The sequence below is a fragment of the Erinaceus europaeus genome, chromosome 7, assembly GCF_950295315.1.
Source record: "Erinaceus europaeus chromosome 7, mEriEur2.1, whole genome shotgun sequence".
Lineage (NCBI taxonomy): Eukaryota > Metazoa > Chordata > Mammalia > Eulipotyphla > Erinaceidae > Erinaceus > Erinaceus europaeus.
The window spans coordinates 83,445,639-83,462,793 of record NC_080168.1 but is presented as its reverse complement, the minus strand read 5'-3'; the positions used below and the strand labels follow the sequence as shown (position 1 = coordinate 83,462,793).

The 17,155-nt window shown below is 35.1% G+C and overlaps 2 protein-coding genes across 6 annotated transcripts in view; one reads left to right on the top strand and one right to left on the bottom strand.

The window, feature by feature from the left end:
- The window catches only part of INTS6 (integrator complex subunit 6), a 112,644-nt gene that overhangs the window by 82,388 nt on the left and 13,101 nt on the right, over window positions 1-17,155 (top strand). For 3 of the 5 annotated variants that reach the window (XR_009550766.1, XR_009550767.1, XR_009550765.1), the window contains exons 14-18: window positions 90-232; window positions 423-654; window positions 4,316-4,681; window positions 6,004-6,097; window positions 8,196-8,337. Coding sequence is in view for 2 of the 5 variants with exons in the window: in XM_007521561.2 (XP_007521623.1) it covers window positions 90-232; window positions 423-654; window positions 4,316-4,681; window positions 6,004-6,097; window positions 8,196-8,289 (929 nt within the window). In the remaining 3 variants the exon portion in view is untranslated. Of the gene's footprint in view, window positions 1-89; window positions 233-422; window positions 655-4,315; window positions 4,682-6,003; window positions 6,098-8,195; window positions 8,852-17,155 lie in introns of those variants that run through there. The other 2 variants (XM_007521561.2, XM_060194873.1) reach the window with 1 other exon arrangement.
- The window catches only part of SERPINE3 (serpin family E member 3), a 34,023-nt gene continuing 28,464 nt past the window's right edge, over window positions 11,597-17,155 (bottom strand). The window contains exons 7-8 of the mRNA XM_060194874.1: window positions 13,064-13,150; window positions 11,597-12,297 (exon numbers count right to left, since the gene is read on the bottom strand). Of these exons, the coding sequence (XP_060050857.1) occupies window positions 12,050-12,297; window positions 13,064-13,150 (335 nt within the window). The 3' untranslated portion in view covers window positions 11,597-12,049. The remainder of the gene's footprint in view (window positions 12,298-13,063; window positions 13,151-17,155) is intronic.

Genomic DNA, 17,155 nt, shown 5'->3' with positions numbered 1-17,155 from the left:
ATTTATATAGACTAAGACATTATCTGTTAACTAGATGGAGTGTAGTTTTAGTGGTTAACTTTTGTCCTTGCTCTGTTCTGTTTTTAAAGATCAAGTGCACAGTGTTCCTATAGCACAAATGGGTAATTACCAGGAATACCTCAAGCAAGTACCTTCTCCACTAAGAGAACTTGATCCTGACCAGCCTCGAAGGTTGCACACATTTGGTAATCCTTTTAAGCTGGATAAAAAGGTAAATTTGAAATGTTCCACTATTTAACTAGTGTTTGGCATTGTGGATTTAATGGTTCTTTAACTATTATGAGACTATTTTCATGGTAGTATATCTGATAAATGTCAACATATTTATAATTTTAGCAGGAATTGGAATTCAGCTTTGTCATTTTAAAACGGTACATCAAAGTGTTTTTTGTTTGTTATAGGGCATGATGATAGATGAAGCAGATGAATTTGTGGCTGGGCCTCAAAATAAACATAAACGACCTGGAGAACCAAACATGCAAGGGATCCCTAAGAGACGGCGCTGTATGTCTCCACTGCTAAGGGGCAGACAGCAAAATCCAGTAGTGAACAATCATATTGGAGGAAAAGGACCACCTGTACCTGTGACCCAAGTCCAGACAGATCTTATTAAACCCCTTCCTCTTCATAAAAGTAAGAGTTTTGACAAGTGCTATTTGATAAGATTTGGTGTTTATGGTAGGTTATAAAAATATTGGTAGATAAAGTCTAAGTGTGTCCAGAGAAGATATTTGTTCTAAATTAATATGTGATCACATTTGTATGTCCATTCAAGAATTTAAAGAGGTGATGGTGACCTGACCTGACTGACATTTTGTAAAGATCAGGCTATTTGTTTTATAAGGAATGTTAACATGAAAGACAAGAATGAATGTAAGGGAAATGTTAATGAGTTAATGTATTCATTCATTACAGTCATATTCAATGGTTTGTGACTTTTTTTGTCATTACTTGATCTTCACTGCTCTGAGTTGACTTTTTCCATATAGAAAGAGATAGGGGGGCCAAGTGGTGGTGCACCTGGTTGAGCACACGTTACAATATGCAAGGACCTGGGTTCAAGCCCCCAGTCCCCATATGCAGGGGGGAAAGCTTCATGAGTGGTGAAGCAGGTCTACAGGTATCTCATGTCTCATTCCCTCTCTATCTCCCCCCTATCCCTCTCAATTTCTGGCTGTCTCTATCCAATAAATAAAGATTAAAAAAAAATTTTTTTTTAAGAGAGAGAGAGAGGAGATAGGGAATGACACCATAGCACTAAAGCTTCCTTCAGTGCTTGAACCTTGCTCACAAAGATGGGAAAGCAGGTGCCCTTTCCAGGTGAGCTGTTTTGCTAGCCCTGGTTTGTGACATCTTAATGAGAAATGAATACTATTCACCTCCTGATGAGATTATACAAAATTAGTTCATGAGTAGTCTTGCCAAAGAAAGATGGTGGTGATGATAGTAGCAATAATAATAGAACACTGCTCTGGCCAGTTCTCTAGATCTAACTACCAACATACACAGCAGGCACCATCGATAAATGCTAAATGACCAAAAGGGATACTGCAAATTGCAGAATCCAGATTGTGGGAAATTATAGGCCATGAATACCTTGTGTATTGTATATATTTGTGCTAGTAAAAGATGAAGGGCTGGAGAGAGAGGTCACTGCAAGAGCCTTGTGTGTGTGGCCTAGGTTTGAACCCTAGTTTCACATGGTAGTGTCATGACACTTAGGGAAATTTTAATGCAGTAGCCCCTGCCTCTGTTTCTGTCTCTCTGTGAATGAAAAAAGCCTATCCAGGAACAGTGAAATCATGTATTGGCAATGCCCCAGCTATAAACTTTTCCTTCCCTACCCACTCTTCTCTCTCCCTTCCCTAACCCCCTCCCCTGCCCTTTAAAAAAGGGTACATGTGGATAGTTAAGATTTAGAAATCAATTGCAAAGTATGACCCTGATTTGAACCTTAAGTCTTATAAAGTCAAACTTTCTATAAACTATATATGATAATCAGACTGTAGACTATTTGGTGCTGTTAACTATTACAGATCTAGTAAGTCGGGAGGTAGCGCAGTGGGTTAAGCACAGGTGGCGCAAAGTGCAAGGATCGGAGTAAGGATCTCTGTTTGAGCCCCAGGCTCCCCACCTGCAGGGGAGTCGCTTCACAGGCAGTGAAGCAGGTCTACAGGTGTCTGTCTTTCTCTCCCTCTCTGTCTTCCCCTCCTCTCTCTGTTTCTCTCTGTCCTATCCAACAACAACAGCTATGACAACAATAACAGTAATAACTACAACAAGGGCAACAAAAATGGAAAAAATAGCCTCCAGGAGCAGTGGATTCATAGTGCAGGCACCAAGCCCCAGCAATAACCTTGGAGGCAAAAAGATATATATATATATATATATATATATATAATAGATGTGCAGGAACCAGTTAAGAAACCTAGAGGAAAGTTCATGGTAATCCAACAAAGAGGTAATGAGAATATATACTTGATATTATTTAGACATAAAGACTTAATGATGACTGATTGGATGATGGAGCAAGGAAGGAGTTGATTTTTGTATTGAGAAATACTGGGTTAGATAATAGTGTCAGGGATAGAATGAAAAAAGAGATGATGGTTGCATTTATTTCATAAAGTGCCAACTTGGCAACCTAAGTTAGAGCATGTCTATTTGAGTTTGAAAATCAGGAGAAGAGGATTGGGCTAGAGAGGCAGTTTAATCAGCATTGGAGTAATGGAAACCTCATCAAAGGAAGCACTTTCAACTATGAAGGATAGGTGGTAGAAGAAGTCATGGGATTGAAGATGGTAATATTTGGTTTGTTTTTAAAGATTGTAGAGATTCGTACATGTTTTTTTTTGTTGTTGTTGATGTTATGGAGCCAACAGATAGGGAAAAATTGGAAATTAGAGAGAGAGAAAATATAAAATCATTGAGAGGGTAGAAGGGAACAGTCCAGAGTCTTGACAAAAAGCTTTGTCTGTTAGCCAGAATATGTTTAATAATGTGAAATAGAAGAAATTTCTATTAAATTGACTGCTTTTCATCCTTCTATGATGAAGGGGGTGGTAGCATACAACCAAGAGGGAAAGTAAGAAATGATTATGTAAAGAAGGCTTGAATGATCTTTATCTGTGGGAGAGAGAAAAATAGTATTGCCAGCAAATGTTAAAAATCTAAGTATTAATGGTGATTGTGGACACTTTGCAGAGCTGGGTTACATTTCATTAGTAGTATTATTCCAAATGCAGGTCTAGAGTAAGTATCTAGGTAGAGTTGTCAGATAGTGTTTTGGGAGGACAAAGATAAAAATTTTTCTGAAATGAGAAAGAATTAGATGGTTGATGATCTGTTGTAGATACTGAAGCCAAGCACTACACCACTTTTCAAATTAATGCATATACAAATCGTCCAGGAGTCTAGTTAAAAATGCAGGTGCTAATTCAGTTGGGGGTAGAGCCTCACTTGAGCATTTCAGACTACACTCTTGAGAGACATGGAATTGGGAGGAAATCTGTGAGCCATGTATCAGAGACATCCATGACTAGAGAGAGATGTGTCCTGAATGATGACAGTGATGAGGAGAAACTAGGTGGAGCATACATCTGAGCCTCAGTTAAAAGGAGTTGTAGAGAGTGTTTATTATTTTTAAAAATCATAAAATAGGATTTAGGAGGGTGTCAGAAAGTTGAGTTTTTTTTGTGGGATGCATTTGCTTTTTTAGTAAAGAATAATGAATTCAGCTGGTGTCTTGGAGGTTTGGTGAGTAACCAGAGAACTTTGAATTCAGCTGTTTTCCGGGGGAAGAAGTTTAATTAATGTTAAATGACAAACTTCTAAGTCAAGTCTGGTAGTTTGATGAGCTGACATGAGCACTGAATAGTTGTGCATTGCTCAAACATAAAGTAGATGAAGCATTACATGAAAAATGTATAACAAAACAAACCTATTTGTTATGATCCCTACAGAATATTGAACAGTTTAAACTCCCTTTGTTTACTTTTGCCTCTAAACAATAAGCAAACCTCCGTGTTTAGTAAATTGCCATAAACTAAAAGTAGAGAACTAAAAATTGTTTGAAATTGTCTTTTTTCCCCCTTCAGGGCAAAATTTGTATAACTTTTATAAATACTGGGAACATTTCACATTTAAATTCACCATATTTTTGGCAAAGGTTTAAGAAGTATGTCACATTATATGTGAATTTGCTTCAGTCAGAGATGAGTTTTGATTTGCTGTGATACTCCTTTGTTGCTTTCTCTCCTGTATTATTTTAAATAATTTTACCCTTGTCTTTTAGTGTCAGAAGCCACTAATGATTCAACAATAGATGATATAGTTGAAAATCATGTTGCAGATCAACTTTCAGCAGAGATTACACCAAATGCTATGGATACTGAGTTTTCAACATCTGCCAATTTACTGGAACGACCAACAAACCATACAGAGGCTCTTGGACATGACCATTTAGGAAACAATGCCCTTACTGTTGGTGGATTTTTAGAAAATCATGAGGAACCAAGAGATAAAGAACAGTGTCCTGAAGAAAATATACCAGCATCTTCACTCAACAAAGGAAAGAAATTGATGCATTGCAGAAGTCATGAAGAGGTCAACACAGAACTAAAAGCACAAATAATGAAAGAGATCCGAAAGCCAGGAAGAAGTATGTATAGGAGCAACCCTCAGTTTTGATTTTTGTGTGTGCTTAAAAAAACAAATGTCAAAATTAACTGAAAATGTAGATAAAATTTTAGGTCATTCCTGAGCAAGCTTGAACTATGTAAGATTTGATTCTTTGTTCAGCCAACAAACACCTATCTGCATATATACTATATCCAAAGGTTCTTTGCTAGGTATAGTAAGCAGAGGGACTTGACACAGAAGAAACACACAGACAAATTATAAGTCTTGGGTGGTGGCACACCTGACTGAGTGTACCCAGTACCATCCACAAGAACCGGGTTCAAACCCCCCCCCCCCGCAGGAGTAGGGGGTCACCACAAGCAATGAAGAAGGCCTGCAGGTGTCTGTCTCTCTTCCTCTCTATCTCCCTCTCCCCCTCTCAATTTCTGTTTTATTAAATAAAGTATAAAAGAAAAACAAAAACAAATTATAACAGTTCTTACCATACCAGGAACCCATAGTCTTAAGAATTATTCAACAACTGGAATTTCACTGTAGCTACAAACCCAAAAAGATGTGATTTAAACTATGAGAATGACTAGAGATGTGTTTAGGCCAAAAAAAAAAAATGGAACAAATAAACACACTAAGGTTCAGGAAACTGTTACGCATACAAACTATGTGAATACAAAAGAGTATTGCACGATAACATCTCAGTATTATTTGGCATTCTTTCAGATGTTGACAGATTAACTGCTATGTTGGTATGACCAGTGGGTGGTCCAGAAAGTGCGGAACATACCTGAGCCCCATTACAACCATGCCAGCTGTAGTTTAAAATTAAAAGATGAATTCTTTTTTAAAGGCCAATTAATTGTTTTGGGGGGTGGGACTACCAGAAACCTGTTTATCCTATCCTTTTTTTTTTTAATACTTTAAAGAATATATTTAATTATTTTTTTTATATTTATTGAGAGGAAGGAGGAGATAGGAAGAGAGAGAAACCTGCAGTATTTCTTGTGAAGTTTTCCTCCTGCAGGTGAGGACTGGGGGATTAAACCTCAGTCCTTGCACGTTGTAATATGTGCTTAACTAGGTTTGCCACCTCCCAGCCTCTAGTTTATTAATTCTTAACATTATGTTTAATATCTTAATAGGAACTCTATCAAAAGCAGTGTTTTATAAGCTATTTTATGGTTGCTAGTATATGGTGAAATATGTGTATTATGAAATTCCTCATGAGCAGTGTCTCTTTTATGTAGTTTTTAGCTTTGTCTTGTATCCCCAGTGTAGTAAATTACAATAGAAACATAAGAATGTAAAGACAAGCCACTTAATTTGTCTTTTTGCTTCTCTTTTAAGAATATGAAAGAATCTTCACTTTACTGAAACATGTGCAAGGCAGTTTGCAAACAAGATTAATATTTTTACAAAATGTCATTAAAGAAGCATCAAGGTAAGTAATCTATGGTATATTATGGACCAATGGTGAAATGAGCTCCCACTTTATAAGATTAGTGATTTTAACATAGCTTATTTCCCACTACTTTGTTATGCATTTAGATAACACACCCACAGTATACAAGTACTACTCTTTTAGATTACTAAAAGGAATTCACTTAGAAAATAACTACATAAACTCTTGGTATAATAAATATTATATAGTAAAAATATATAATATATTAGCACAAGATACACAGAACCCCAGAGCATCACTCTGGCACATGCAGTGTTAGGTATGGGACTCCAGACCTCGTGTTTAAAGACCAAAGCCACTATGACCTCCCACCTCCACTCCCTCAGGGCCACCAAACTATCATTTCTTCCCCAGATACTTGCCTAATTTTCATTTTATTTTGCTCAACTTTTTTTTTTTTTTGGTGTTCTATATATTTTATAGCCTTTATTTTTTCTCATTTATATATCTGGGATGAAGTTGACATGAATCAGTCATTAAAAATAATCTTGAAAGGTAATTCTCAAATGTAGCTTATTTGTATGTAATGTGGGAAGACATGTAATTAAGGGAACCAGAAGTACACAAATGAGTCTTAATTGTGATTGCTGTAGTAGCCTGGGATTATGTACTTTAGTAAAAGGAATGTGGAAGATTATAAATGGTAACTGTGAAGCACAACTAACAGAAAAGTATAGCTGGTATGAGCTTATAGTGAGCACAGCATTTATTCTTATTTATTTATTTTTAGTTTTCTTCAAGATTTTTGCAGTTTTTGTTACTATAAAAAGAAAGCCCACAAAACTATACATTTCTTTCATCTGACCATTTAAATGCAAATTTACTTATCCCTTTTGTATGACCAGACCCTGGTCAATTTATTCTACACATAAAAGTTATCTTTTATTTTTAAATATAGGTGCAAGGTGCACCTATATTTCACCTATATTTTATTTCACCTATATTTCACCTATATTTTAAATATAGGTGCAAGGTGCACCTATATTCTCTTGCACCTTTGAAGGTGCAAGAGAAGGCTGTAACTTCATTTTATTTTGGGTAGTGAGCCTGTTCTCTTTTTATATAATACTTTGTCAGCTCAGTCTTTAATCATGAGTTTAGCCATGCTCCTCATGGCTGTGCTTATGCCACATTTTAGAGAGTTATGGAAATGCATATTAATTATAAGTACAGATTGGGTAGTGTTTTTTGGATATCTAAAAAAGTGTCACCAGTATTAAGACATGTAGAATTTACTAAGTCTTGTTGAAAACTTTTTCTCTGCCATTTGATCTGTTTGCTATATTCTATATGACAGATATCTAGAGTTGTCCTTGATTTGCTGCTGGCTTTCAGAATGTAATAGCAGAACACCATGGGCTTTAAATGCCATTGTCCAATTTTCACTATATTCACATTTTGTTCACATTCCTTTTAACACTGAAATTTTAAACCTCATATAAGAAGTGATTGGAGTGGTCTGGGAGGTGATGCACTGGACTCTCGAACATGAGGTCCCAAGTTCAATCCCCAGCAGTACATGTCTCCTCCTATCTTTCTCATAAATAATTACATAAAATAAAAGAAGTAATTGGAATTATTGCTTTTGGAGCCTGACTTTTCTCATGAGAGGCTTTTTTGTTTTTGTCTTTGGTTTTTTCTTTGTGGGAAGAATAGCCTCTTTACCATTGTACCTAAGCCTGGATTACTTGCTTTAGGTACAAACTATAAACTGATGAAGTAAACTGCTCATCTTCAATAGGTTTGCTTTGTCATAAAGTTGTTGACTGCTCATTTTCACTTCATTTGAAAAAATATTCCCAAACAGTTTCTCTTTAAAGACAAAACAAAAAAAAAGATGACATACTGGGATAGTTAAATAGCTCACTTGGATAGTGTGCTGCTTTGTTATGTATTTGACCCAGGTTAGAGCCTGGCCCCATGGCATCGAAGGAAGCTTTGGTGCTATGGTCTCTTTCACTCTCTCTGCCTTCTCTGTCTCTATCTTTAAACAAACAAACAAACAAATATACTGAGGCTGATATACAACAATCCATTAAAAATAAATTGAGAGTGCTATTACTTATTTTTTGTACAGGTTTAAAAAACGAATGCTAATAGAACAACTGGAAAACTTCTTGGATGAAATTCATCGAAGAGCCAATCAGATCAACCATATTAATAGCAATTAAAGAGAACAGAAAGTGGCCACTTATTTCACTATCTTCTCCAAATACAAAGTAAATACAAGACTGTTGTGATCTTGCATTCATTTTTGACATGCATTGTTGGCTATTTGAAATACTAAGAGCAAATCTACAGATCCTTTTCCCATCATTTTACAGTGACCTTTTCTTCATTTTGGTTTATTTTTGTAATGTGAAAAGTATCACTCTAAAAAGCATTTTTATTTAACAAACTAAAAATATTCCTCCAAATCTCTTGCTTGTCATTGACTCTTGTGTGTCAATTTCCCTCAGGTTCTATTTTCTTAAACCAACCTTTAAAACTGTCACCTCTGTTAAGGTTGAACTTTGCCAAAAAAAAAAAAATAATAACTATTATTATTATTATAAATAAAAAAGAAATTACTTTGTAATTTTTGGGGAAAAAGCACATACATTAAAACTAGGTAATGTTTTGTATATACAGTTATTTTGGATATATTATTGTAAGTTGTACAAATGTATTTTGAAGAATATTTAAGAAAAGCACTTTTGTTATTCCATCAATAAATACTCTATTTTACTCTTGTGTGGTTTAGGAAATAATCAAATTTAAAGTAATCATTTAAGACCACTTTAAGATAATGAACTTTTAATTGCCTTGCTTTTTATAGCACTGGAAAAATACATCACTTGACGTTTCTTATTTGTTGAATCTACCTGTAATTAAGTGTTAACATAATCTTCATTGTCTTTACACTATATGTTCTTAGTTTTTGTTGGCTATACCAACATTCTCTCATTTCTGCCGAGATAGATGAAACCATTCTGTGGCAGGTCAACATTTTTAAAATTGTAGAAACTAGACACCTACACCTTCAGATATTGCTGGTTCCCTTACTTCCCTTCAGCCTCTTTCCTTTTCTCACTAAGACTAGGGATGACACTAAGTTGAAGTTGTTAGAATTGAAAGTTTGGGATGCATCATATATTCTATAATGTCTAGCCTTTGACAGTTTGATTCCATACTTATAAAAAATCCACAACAAGTTGAGAAGTCAAAGTGAATCTCTTTACTCTGTTTTCCTCATCTTTAGGCCCTCCATTTTATTTAAATAGGGGAGAAAAATGCATATAAAATGACTTGGCTCATTTTGTATCCTCTATACATTACCAGCATAAGAAAAAGCCACAACCATTAATTCTCTACTCTCAGTTCAAAATGGCTTCCTTATGTCCTTGCAGAGGATGTGACTGTATGACCTGATTTACCACCATTCATAGATCACTTCTGTGCCTTGTAGTGTTTTTAGGGGTATTCAGTAGAAAAAAGTTAAAATACATGAAGATTCAGAGAGCAAAATAAATTTATAAAATTATAATAAAATTGAAGTATTTTTAAATTCATATAATATTTGAAAATCACATACCCTTATCTCTTTATGATTTAGCAAAAAATTTTAAAACTTTTTAAGGGTATAGCAAGACAAAATAACATTTTATGAAGAAAAGTATAGATAGCTGAGAATCTGCTTGATAATTTAATGCAGGGGATTTGAAACTCTCCCAATACTGAAGATAAACCCTGTCAAGAAAAAGAAGCATTTAATGAAATTTTATATAGTACTTTCACATGCAATTATTTTTTTTAACCTTTACCAAATATCTTTAAAAATCAGATAATTATTTATTGGTGAAATTGTTAAGAATTATCTACAGTCACATTGATATATTCACCAAAAGCTACACAAAATCCAGAGTATATTGTCAGATATATATATTCTGAGAAAACCAGAAGTTAATACAAGTCATGAAAATTCATACATATAAAATGAGATAGCACAGTACAAAGCTCTACTGCTCACAAAGCTTTCTTTTTGCATGGTGCTCCCATGTAGTGGCCAGAGTTTCCAACCTGGGTCTTCACACATAGTGAAGTGTGTGCTCTACCAGGTGAGTTATCTCCAGGCCCGTGCAGAAAGCCCTCATTTCCACTTCAAGATTACTCACTGGGTAATAATTTTCTTTTAGGCCCTTGACCATAATACATTATTTGTGATGAACCCTAAAAGGTTCAGAAGTAGTAGTTTGTTCAGTTTCCTCTCTGTATTTAACTGCTCTGCACCTTACCCTACACTAAACCTAGTAAGAATGTTTGGAGATCACTGAAACTCAATCCACCTTTCCCAATTTTTTTACATTAAAACTGACATGTTACTGAAATACTTAACTGTAGCATTCTTCTTGTAAGCCAAGGGAAGGGGGACATTTGAGGAGAGAATATATCTTTCATACAGTTTAGACTGGACATATACTCTCCATCAGTTTAGTTTTGAGGTTAAGATGGCTTTTCTTAATATTCTTGTATGTTTCCCATTTGTCATCTTATTGGGTCATTATTTCCCTTTATTAGTAAGAATTGTCAATTTGATGTGCTGAAGACTGAGATTCATTTCAATGTCTTTAAAATATCATTAGAAGAGTAGTCACTTTGTTTGGTGTAGGCAAGTACTTTCCAGAAAGAGGTTAAAAAAAAAATCATAAGGACAGTGTTTAGCTTATAGAGCAGATTATGGAATTGGCTTTGGACTAGTTACTCTGTTTAGGCAGTTCTGAAAATAAACTAACACTGAAGTAGCAATGTATGCTTTACTAATTCAGATTTTATGCAGTTAAATTAAAAAAAAAACTTTCAGCTGTTATTAGCCTTAATTAGCTATCAGCTTTTGGTCATGGCCTTTCTACTAAGTTTAGCCCTATCTGCTTTTTGAGAAAGTAGAACCTGTCATGTGTGGGTTTTTGTTTATTTTTTCATCTTTCAGTTTTTGACATGTATCCTTTCTATAAGAGGGCTCTTTGCTGTTGATAAGTTCTGTTCTAAGTGATAAGTGACATTTTTGTGTCATAAATAATAGGTTGGGAAGGTTGTGGTGAAATACAAGGAGGGTATATTCTCTTGGTGGATTTTTTTTTTCTCACTCAAACCCCAAATAGGTTTATTTCCTAATGATATATTATCTTCATCCTTTTGGCCACAGAAGTGTTCTTTTTATTTCTAGCACAAGTTATAGCAGTATGCAGATGATTCTCAGATAAAATGTTGTTGACAGTATTTCCTTAATAATTTGTGTAAAACCAGTGCATAGTTTTAATTATTCTCACTTTGGATTTTTTTCTTTCTCCATAAATAAAAATAATGCCTGATGTTTAGTTAAAGTAGATCCACTTTTGCTTGATTTTATTAGTCTTGTTCCATCCTTTTTTTTTTTTTTTTTAACACATTTAGCCTTGCCAACAACTCTTTACTGAGAATCTCTTTTCCTAGACTGATTAGTCGAAGGGGGAAAGGAAAGCTGAAAAGAAATGACTACTTTGTTAATGTTGACACTAAAGGGGCTTCTGCTTATCCATTTGTGCTAAGGTTTTGCCTTTTTCATAATACCTTTGAATTAAGATGAGGTTATATAGAGGGACTTGAAAATACTAGTAAAAACATTTGATTTTTGTATAATATCAGCAGTCTTGAGAAAAGTGAATAGAAAAACTACAAGCATCTAGGTGCATTCATTAGAATACTAAGGTTGCTAAGAGAGGACTCACTCAGAAGATAGACAGGAAAGCTAGGCAATCACTAGAAAAGAAGTCAAGACTTGTCATTTACTATTTTTCATAAGTCTCTCCAGAAGTAGAAACATGAATTTGAAAAAAGTCTGTATTAGCTACAAATTAGTTGAATGGTAGACAAAAAAAAATATGAAGATTAGTTGCCTTTATAGTTATAAAATAGTCACCTTTCTTGGGCATACATGACATAGCAACCGGAAAGCATCTGAAGCATCACAGGAACTAGAAGGAATGCTTGTTTTAAATTACAGTGGATAGATGACCCATTGTTGCTAGGGAGACACTGACAGTTAATATATCTGAATTCTGTTAAAGATACTATAATACCTGTGTTGCTTTCTCTCAGGAAAAAGATGAATGGTCGGTCTGCTTTAAAAATAGGGATTCGAGACCTTTTCTGTAACAACAGAACTGCAGGAAAGATAAAAATAGAATCATGCTGCCTTTTCTATTTAAGAATTCTTAAACATTAAAATGGGGGTAAGGTCAGTTTTACCTCTTGAAATTCATTTTTTACCTTTTATTTTATTAGAGCTGCTTGGCTCTGGCTTGTGATGTGTGGAACTGAACCTGGGAGTCATAGGCATGAAAGTCTTTTTGTATAACCACTATCCCATCTCCTCTAGCTTCATTATCTCTTGAGTTTCAAAGGAGTGAAAGCATCCAATACAATTGTTTAGTGTTATGATGAGGTGCAAATGGGAGCATAAAAGAGAAAAGATGCCACTTGCCTTCCTCTTTTCAAAATGTTCCATGAAGTTCTTTAGTGAAGGCAATTTTCAGAACTATTATTATGGGAATGGTACTAAAAATGGTCATCTCTTCCAACATTTTTTCAAAAATTTTCTCTTACCATTTTTTCTTTTTTACTTTTGAAAAAAAATTTTACTTAAGATAGAGAAGATTGAAAGGGAAGAGGGAGAGAAATAGACAACTGCAGCACTGTTTCACTGTGAAGCTTCCTCCCATAGGTGAGGACTGGGGGGTTTGAACCTAGTTCCTTGCACATGGTAATGTGTGCACTCTACCGGTCCTCCCACCCCTTTTTAAAAAATGTTATACCACATCTGAGTGTGAGGTTTTAAGTGGGAAAACTTAACAAAGGGGGAAAATGAACTGGATAAATTTAACAAAGGTAGATACAGGCAAACAGTGTGACCATGTATTGCTGACATACCTGTGGCTCCAGATGCCTTGGTTCCTTCCTCTAACACCTCAACCTTTGCTCTGTGGATTGCTTCAGAAACATAAAAGCTATCTTGGCCTAATCCTGGAAAATGATAAAATGTGAATTGCTTTTCTGCACATTTTTTATGTGTTTAAAGATTTGAGTTCATTTTAAAGTAGTTAGCTTCGGTCTCTGTACACTACTTAATGTGCAACCAGGTAGAAAGTTTGGAAAAGTCTTAAGGGTCCAAATTTCTAAACTTTAATTTTGTATGTTCAACTAAGTGGTCCATTACAGGTTAATTAGAGTTGTGGTCCATTTTTTTTCAGTAGTTCATTTTCAAAACTTATTTCTAGGATTTACATCTGCAGTGAATATTTAATATTTATGCGGTCATATTGCCAGAGTCTGTGTTAAAATGTAGGCCTAGAACTCAGGAATCTTTTTTTCAACAAGCTAATGTGTTTCTCTCTCTCTCTCTCTCTCTCTCTTTCTCTCTCTGTCTTTCTCTATTTTGGGTTACAATATTTTAAGATTACAATGTATAGTTCCATGTCACACCCACCTAAGTGCTGTGTCCCCACCCTCCCATCTCCCAAAGATAACCACAATTCTCAAATTGTGGACCTCTTTGCTTATATGTCTTTGTTTTGGTTTTCTTGTTTGTTTTTAGAAGTTCATGTGTATCACAGATGAGTGGAACCATCCTGTAGTTCTCTTTCCTGTCTCTACTTATTTTGCTAAGCACAATCTCTTCCACAATCTCGATCCACTTTGTCCCAAAGAACACAGTATCATCTTTTTGATTGTAGAGTAGTATTTCATGGAATACATACCCCATAACTTCTTTACAGTCATCTGTTGATGGGCATTCACTCTATAGTGAATAATGCAGCTATGAGCATAGGGGTGCATATGTCTAGTTTATGTTTGAGTATTGTTTAAGTAAATGCCCAAGAGTGGTATTGCTGGGTCATAGGGTAATTCCATTTTTATTTAAGGACTCTCCAGTTAGTCTTTCAAAGGGGCTGCACCAGCTTGCGTTCCCACCAGCAGTGTAGCAGAATTTTTCTACACAATCTTGTCTACACTTATCATTTCCTATTATGTTGATGTAGACCATTCTCACAGGTGTAATATGGAATCTCAGTGTAGTTTTAATTTGCATTTCTCTGAAGTTAAAGTGCAGTGGAATACTTCTTCATATAACATGTTCTCTATTAAATGGCTTGAACTTTTAAAAGCCACTTTTTTTTAGCCACTTTTAAAAAACCAAGTCATAGTTTGTACAGTGGACTTTAAAAGACATGATTCAGGATATTAGATATGTGTCTAAGGGAAATAGTAATGTGAATGATAAGAAAGGATTTAGAATATTTTAAAAATATTTTTTAGTCAATGGTCCTTAAACAGCTCTGCAGTTGAATTACATTTAGGGGAACAGTGAAGAATTAAAATAAGAACCTTTAAAACTAGGAGGAAAAACTATAAGCAATTCAGTTCAGTCTTTTTCACTGGAATCATCTGAGGTTACACACTTAAAAAGGAGAGTTTGAAATTAGAAAAAATTTTTTTGACAGTTCAGTATCATTCTATTGTTCCACACAAACACTATCTTTCAGAAAAGTGGAATGAGAGCTGTGGCATGATTATTAAAATATTTTGATGTATGTGTGTTCTGAGGAAAGCTTTTTTTTAATAAAAATTTTAATAAAAATGGAGACATAATGAAAGGGTAGGGGAGATTGAGAAAAAGACACCTGCAGCACTGCTTCACTGCTCACGAAGCTCCCCCCCTGCAGAAGGGGCTGAAGACTTTATGTCACTTTACACTAATAGTTAAATTGTCTTTGCATTAACCATGCACATACATGGAGGTGGCAGATGACTAATGTGAGAGTAAAACCAACCCAGAGTTTAGAATAAGTAGTCTTTCATGTACTGCGTAAGATACACACAGACATTGCACTAGCTGGACTGACTAAGAAGTTTATTTTGAGGGTTTGAGTGAAGAACCCTACACAAGAGCCAGAGGATGGAAATAAAAGTGGAAACATTTACCTGATGTCACTTGTCCTAAAGCAAGCTTTTAGGATGGATTTTATTTTAGCAGGTAGTCATTTTCTGCAGGACATTTTAAAAATGAGTTTCTCTATACTAACTAGCCCCTCTTACTCAGCACACTGATATGCAGTGCCAAAATTAGAAGGGCTTTTGTGAATAAAGAACAAATCTGGTGATCATGATATTCTACTAATCTGTAACTTTATTACTATTTAGTACTAAGTCTGGACATTTTAAGTGTTGTTGGGAATGTTCACTATGAAACTTCTTTCAGTCAAAAATGTATCTGTTAAGAGACTAGGCACTTTGGCCTTGTGTGAGAAATGGGACAAATTGATAACGAGTGGCTCTGTGGACGTCAGTTACTCCACTTTCTTGAAACTGCAGCTGGAGAGTTTCTCTGAAGTAGCTTTTCTCCTCAAACTATAGGAGTGTTCCAATAATTGACATTTACATGATCACACAGTACAAACCAAGCTTATTGTGGCCCAGTACCTCCATCTCTTAAATTTTATCTCTGTAAGAGTTGACATTTTAGAAGACTGACATCTGTGATTAAAAGAATTCAGGTGTGACCTGTGGGTTTTGTATTTTTCTTCTCGCTTGATCTTGTATTACAGATCCCTATTTGCATACTCTACTAAGTATCCAATAGCTATTGAAATGTGATGCAACTAATAAAACCAAGACCTAGTACCAAGAGATTCTCCTGGCTTTGAGCTTATCCTCTTCTGCAGTGTTACCAGCTGCATAATGTTGCTCAGGGTTGTACAACCTGTTTCCCCAAATATTGCCCCCCAGGTTGCTCATAGATGATGTTCTATATAAAGAGTTCCATGATCAATTGAAATGGGAAGTGCTGGTTGAATAATTTTGTGCTTTTGGTTTTGTAGTAGAGTTCTTAGAATTGCTAATGTTCATAGTCTCTATAGGAGGTTAGACTACATAGTGTTTAACTATGAACCCATCAACACCAAATTTACCAGGTTAGCTTTCTGGGGAACATTCTTGGGTAAAATTGTAGCCCACCATAAATCCATTTGTTCCTATATTACTTTGTGATATTCAAAGCAAAGGGGTAAGATTCTTCCTACCTTCTCTTTGACATACTCTCCATCTTCAAGTGTTTATATATCATGTCAACCTTCCTAGGACACAGACACTCTCTTACTCATTTTTAAGTATTATTCATTCATTGTATTTTTTACTTAACTAGAATAATGGCTGAGCACATATATGCATTCAGTAAATGGATGAGTGAATAATAGACACATCTCACACTGTCTTTCCCCATAAGATAGTTGACTCTTCATAGTCAGTCTTTAATTTCACTTGTACAGAAGTGTAGTTGGTATCTGTAGAACCACAGCATCACCACACAAAATGACTTTGGCAGATCTCATCGAAATGATTGTTTCTGTACTTCCTTCCCTTTTTATGGTGGAGACCATCCATACTTTGTATGCTACTGATATCTGTAAGATGTATATCAGTGTCCCTATGTTAGATCCTCAGCTTCTCACAAAAAAGGATAAACATTTTACTTGCTATGTCTTCAGTCTTTCCAATTAGTTTTGGTGAGGCTAGTGACTTAAAGATTAATCACCAGATTTTATGACTAATTACTCTTTCTCAACTTTTTATGACTTGTAAAAGATGGAGATTGTATCACCAAAACAACCCAGTCCAGGGTATATAGAAAGGTGAAAAAAAAAGAAAAAAAAAGGTTGGAGCTGTGTTGTGTCTAGTTGCTTTTCCCTTCTCTTCCAGTCCACGCCTCACACCTTTTCTGTTTAGCTCTAGCTTAGGTAATACACAATTGACACATAACATTGTGTCAATTTAAGATCTAAGTGTGATTATTTGATGTATATATTAGGAAATGATTACCACAATAAGATTGCTTAATATATCTGTTACCTAACATGATTACAGTTTTTCGTGTATTGAGATACTTTGGGATGTACTCTCAGCTACTTTCTAATATACAATACAGTACTGTTAACTATAGTCACCAGGCTATTTATTATATCCCCA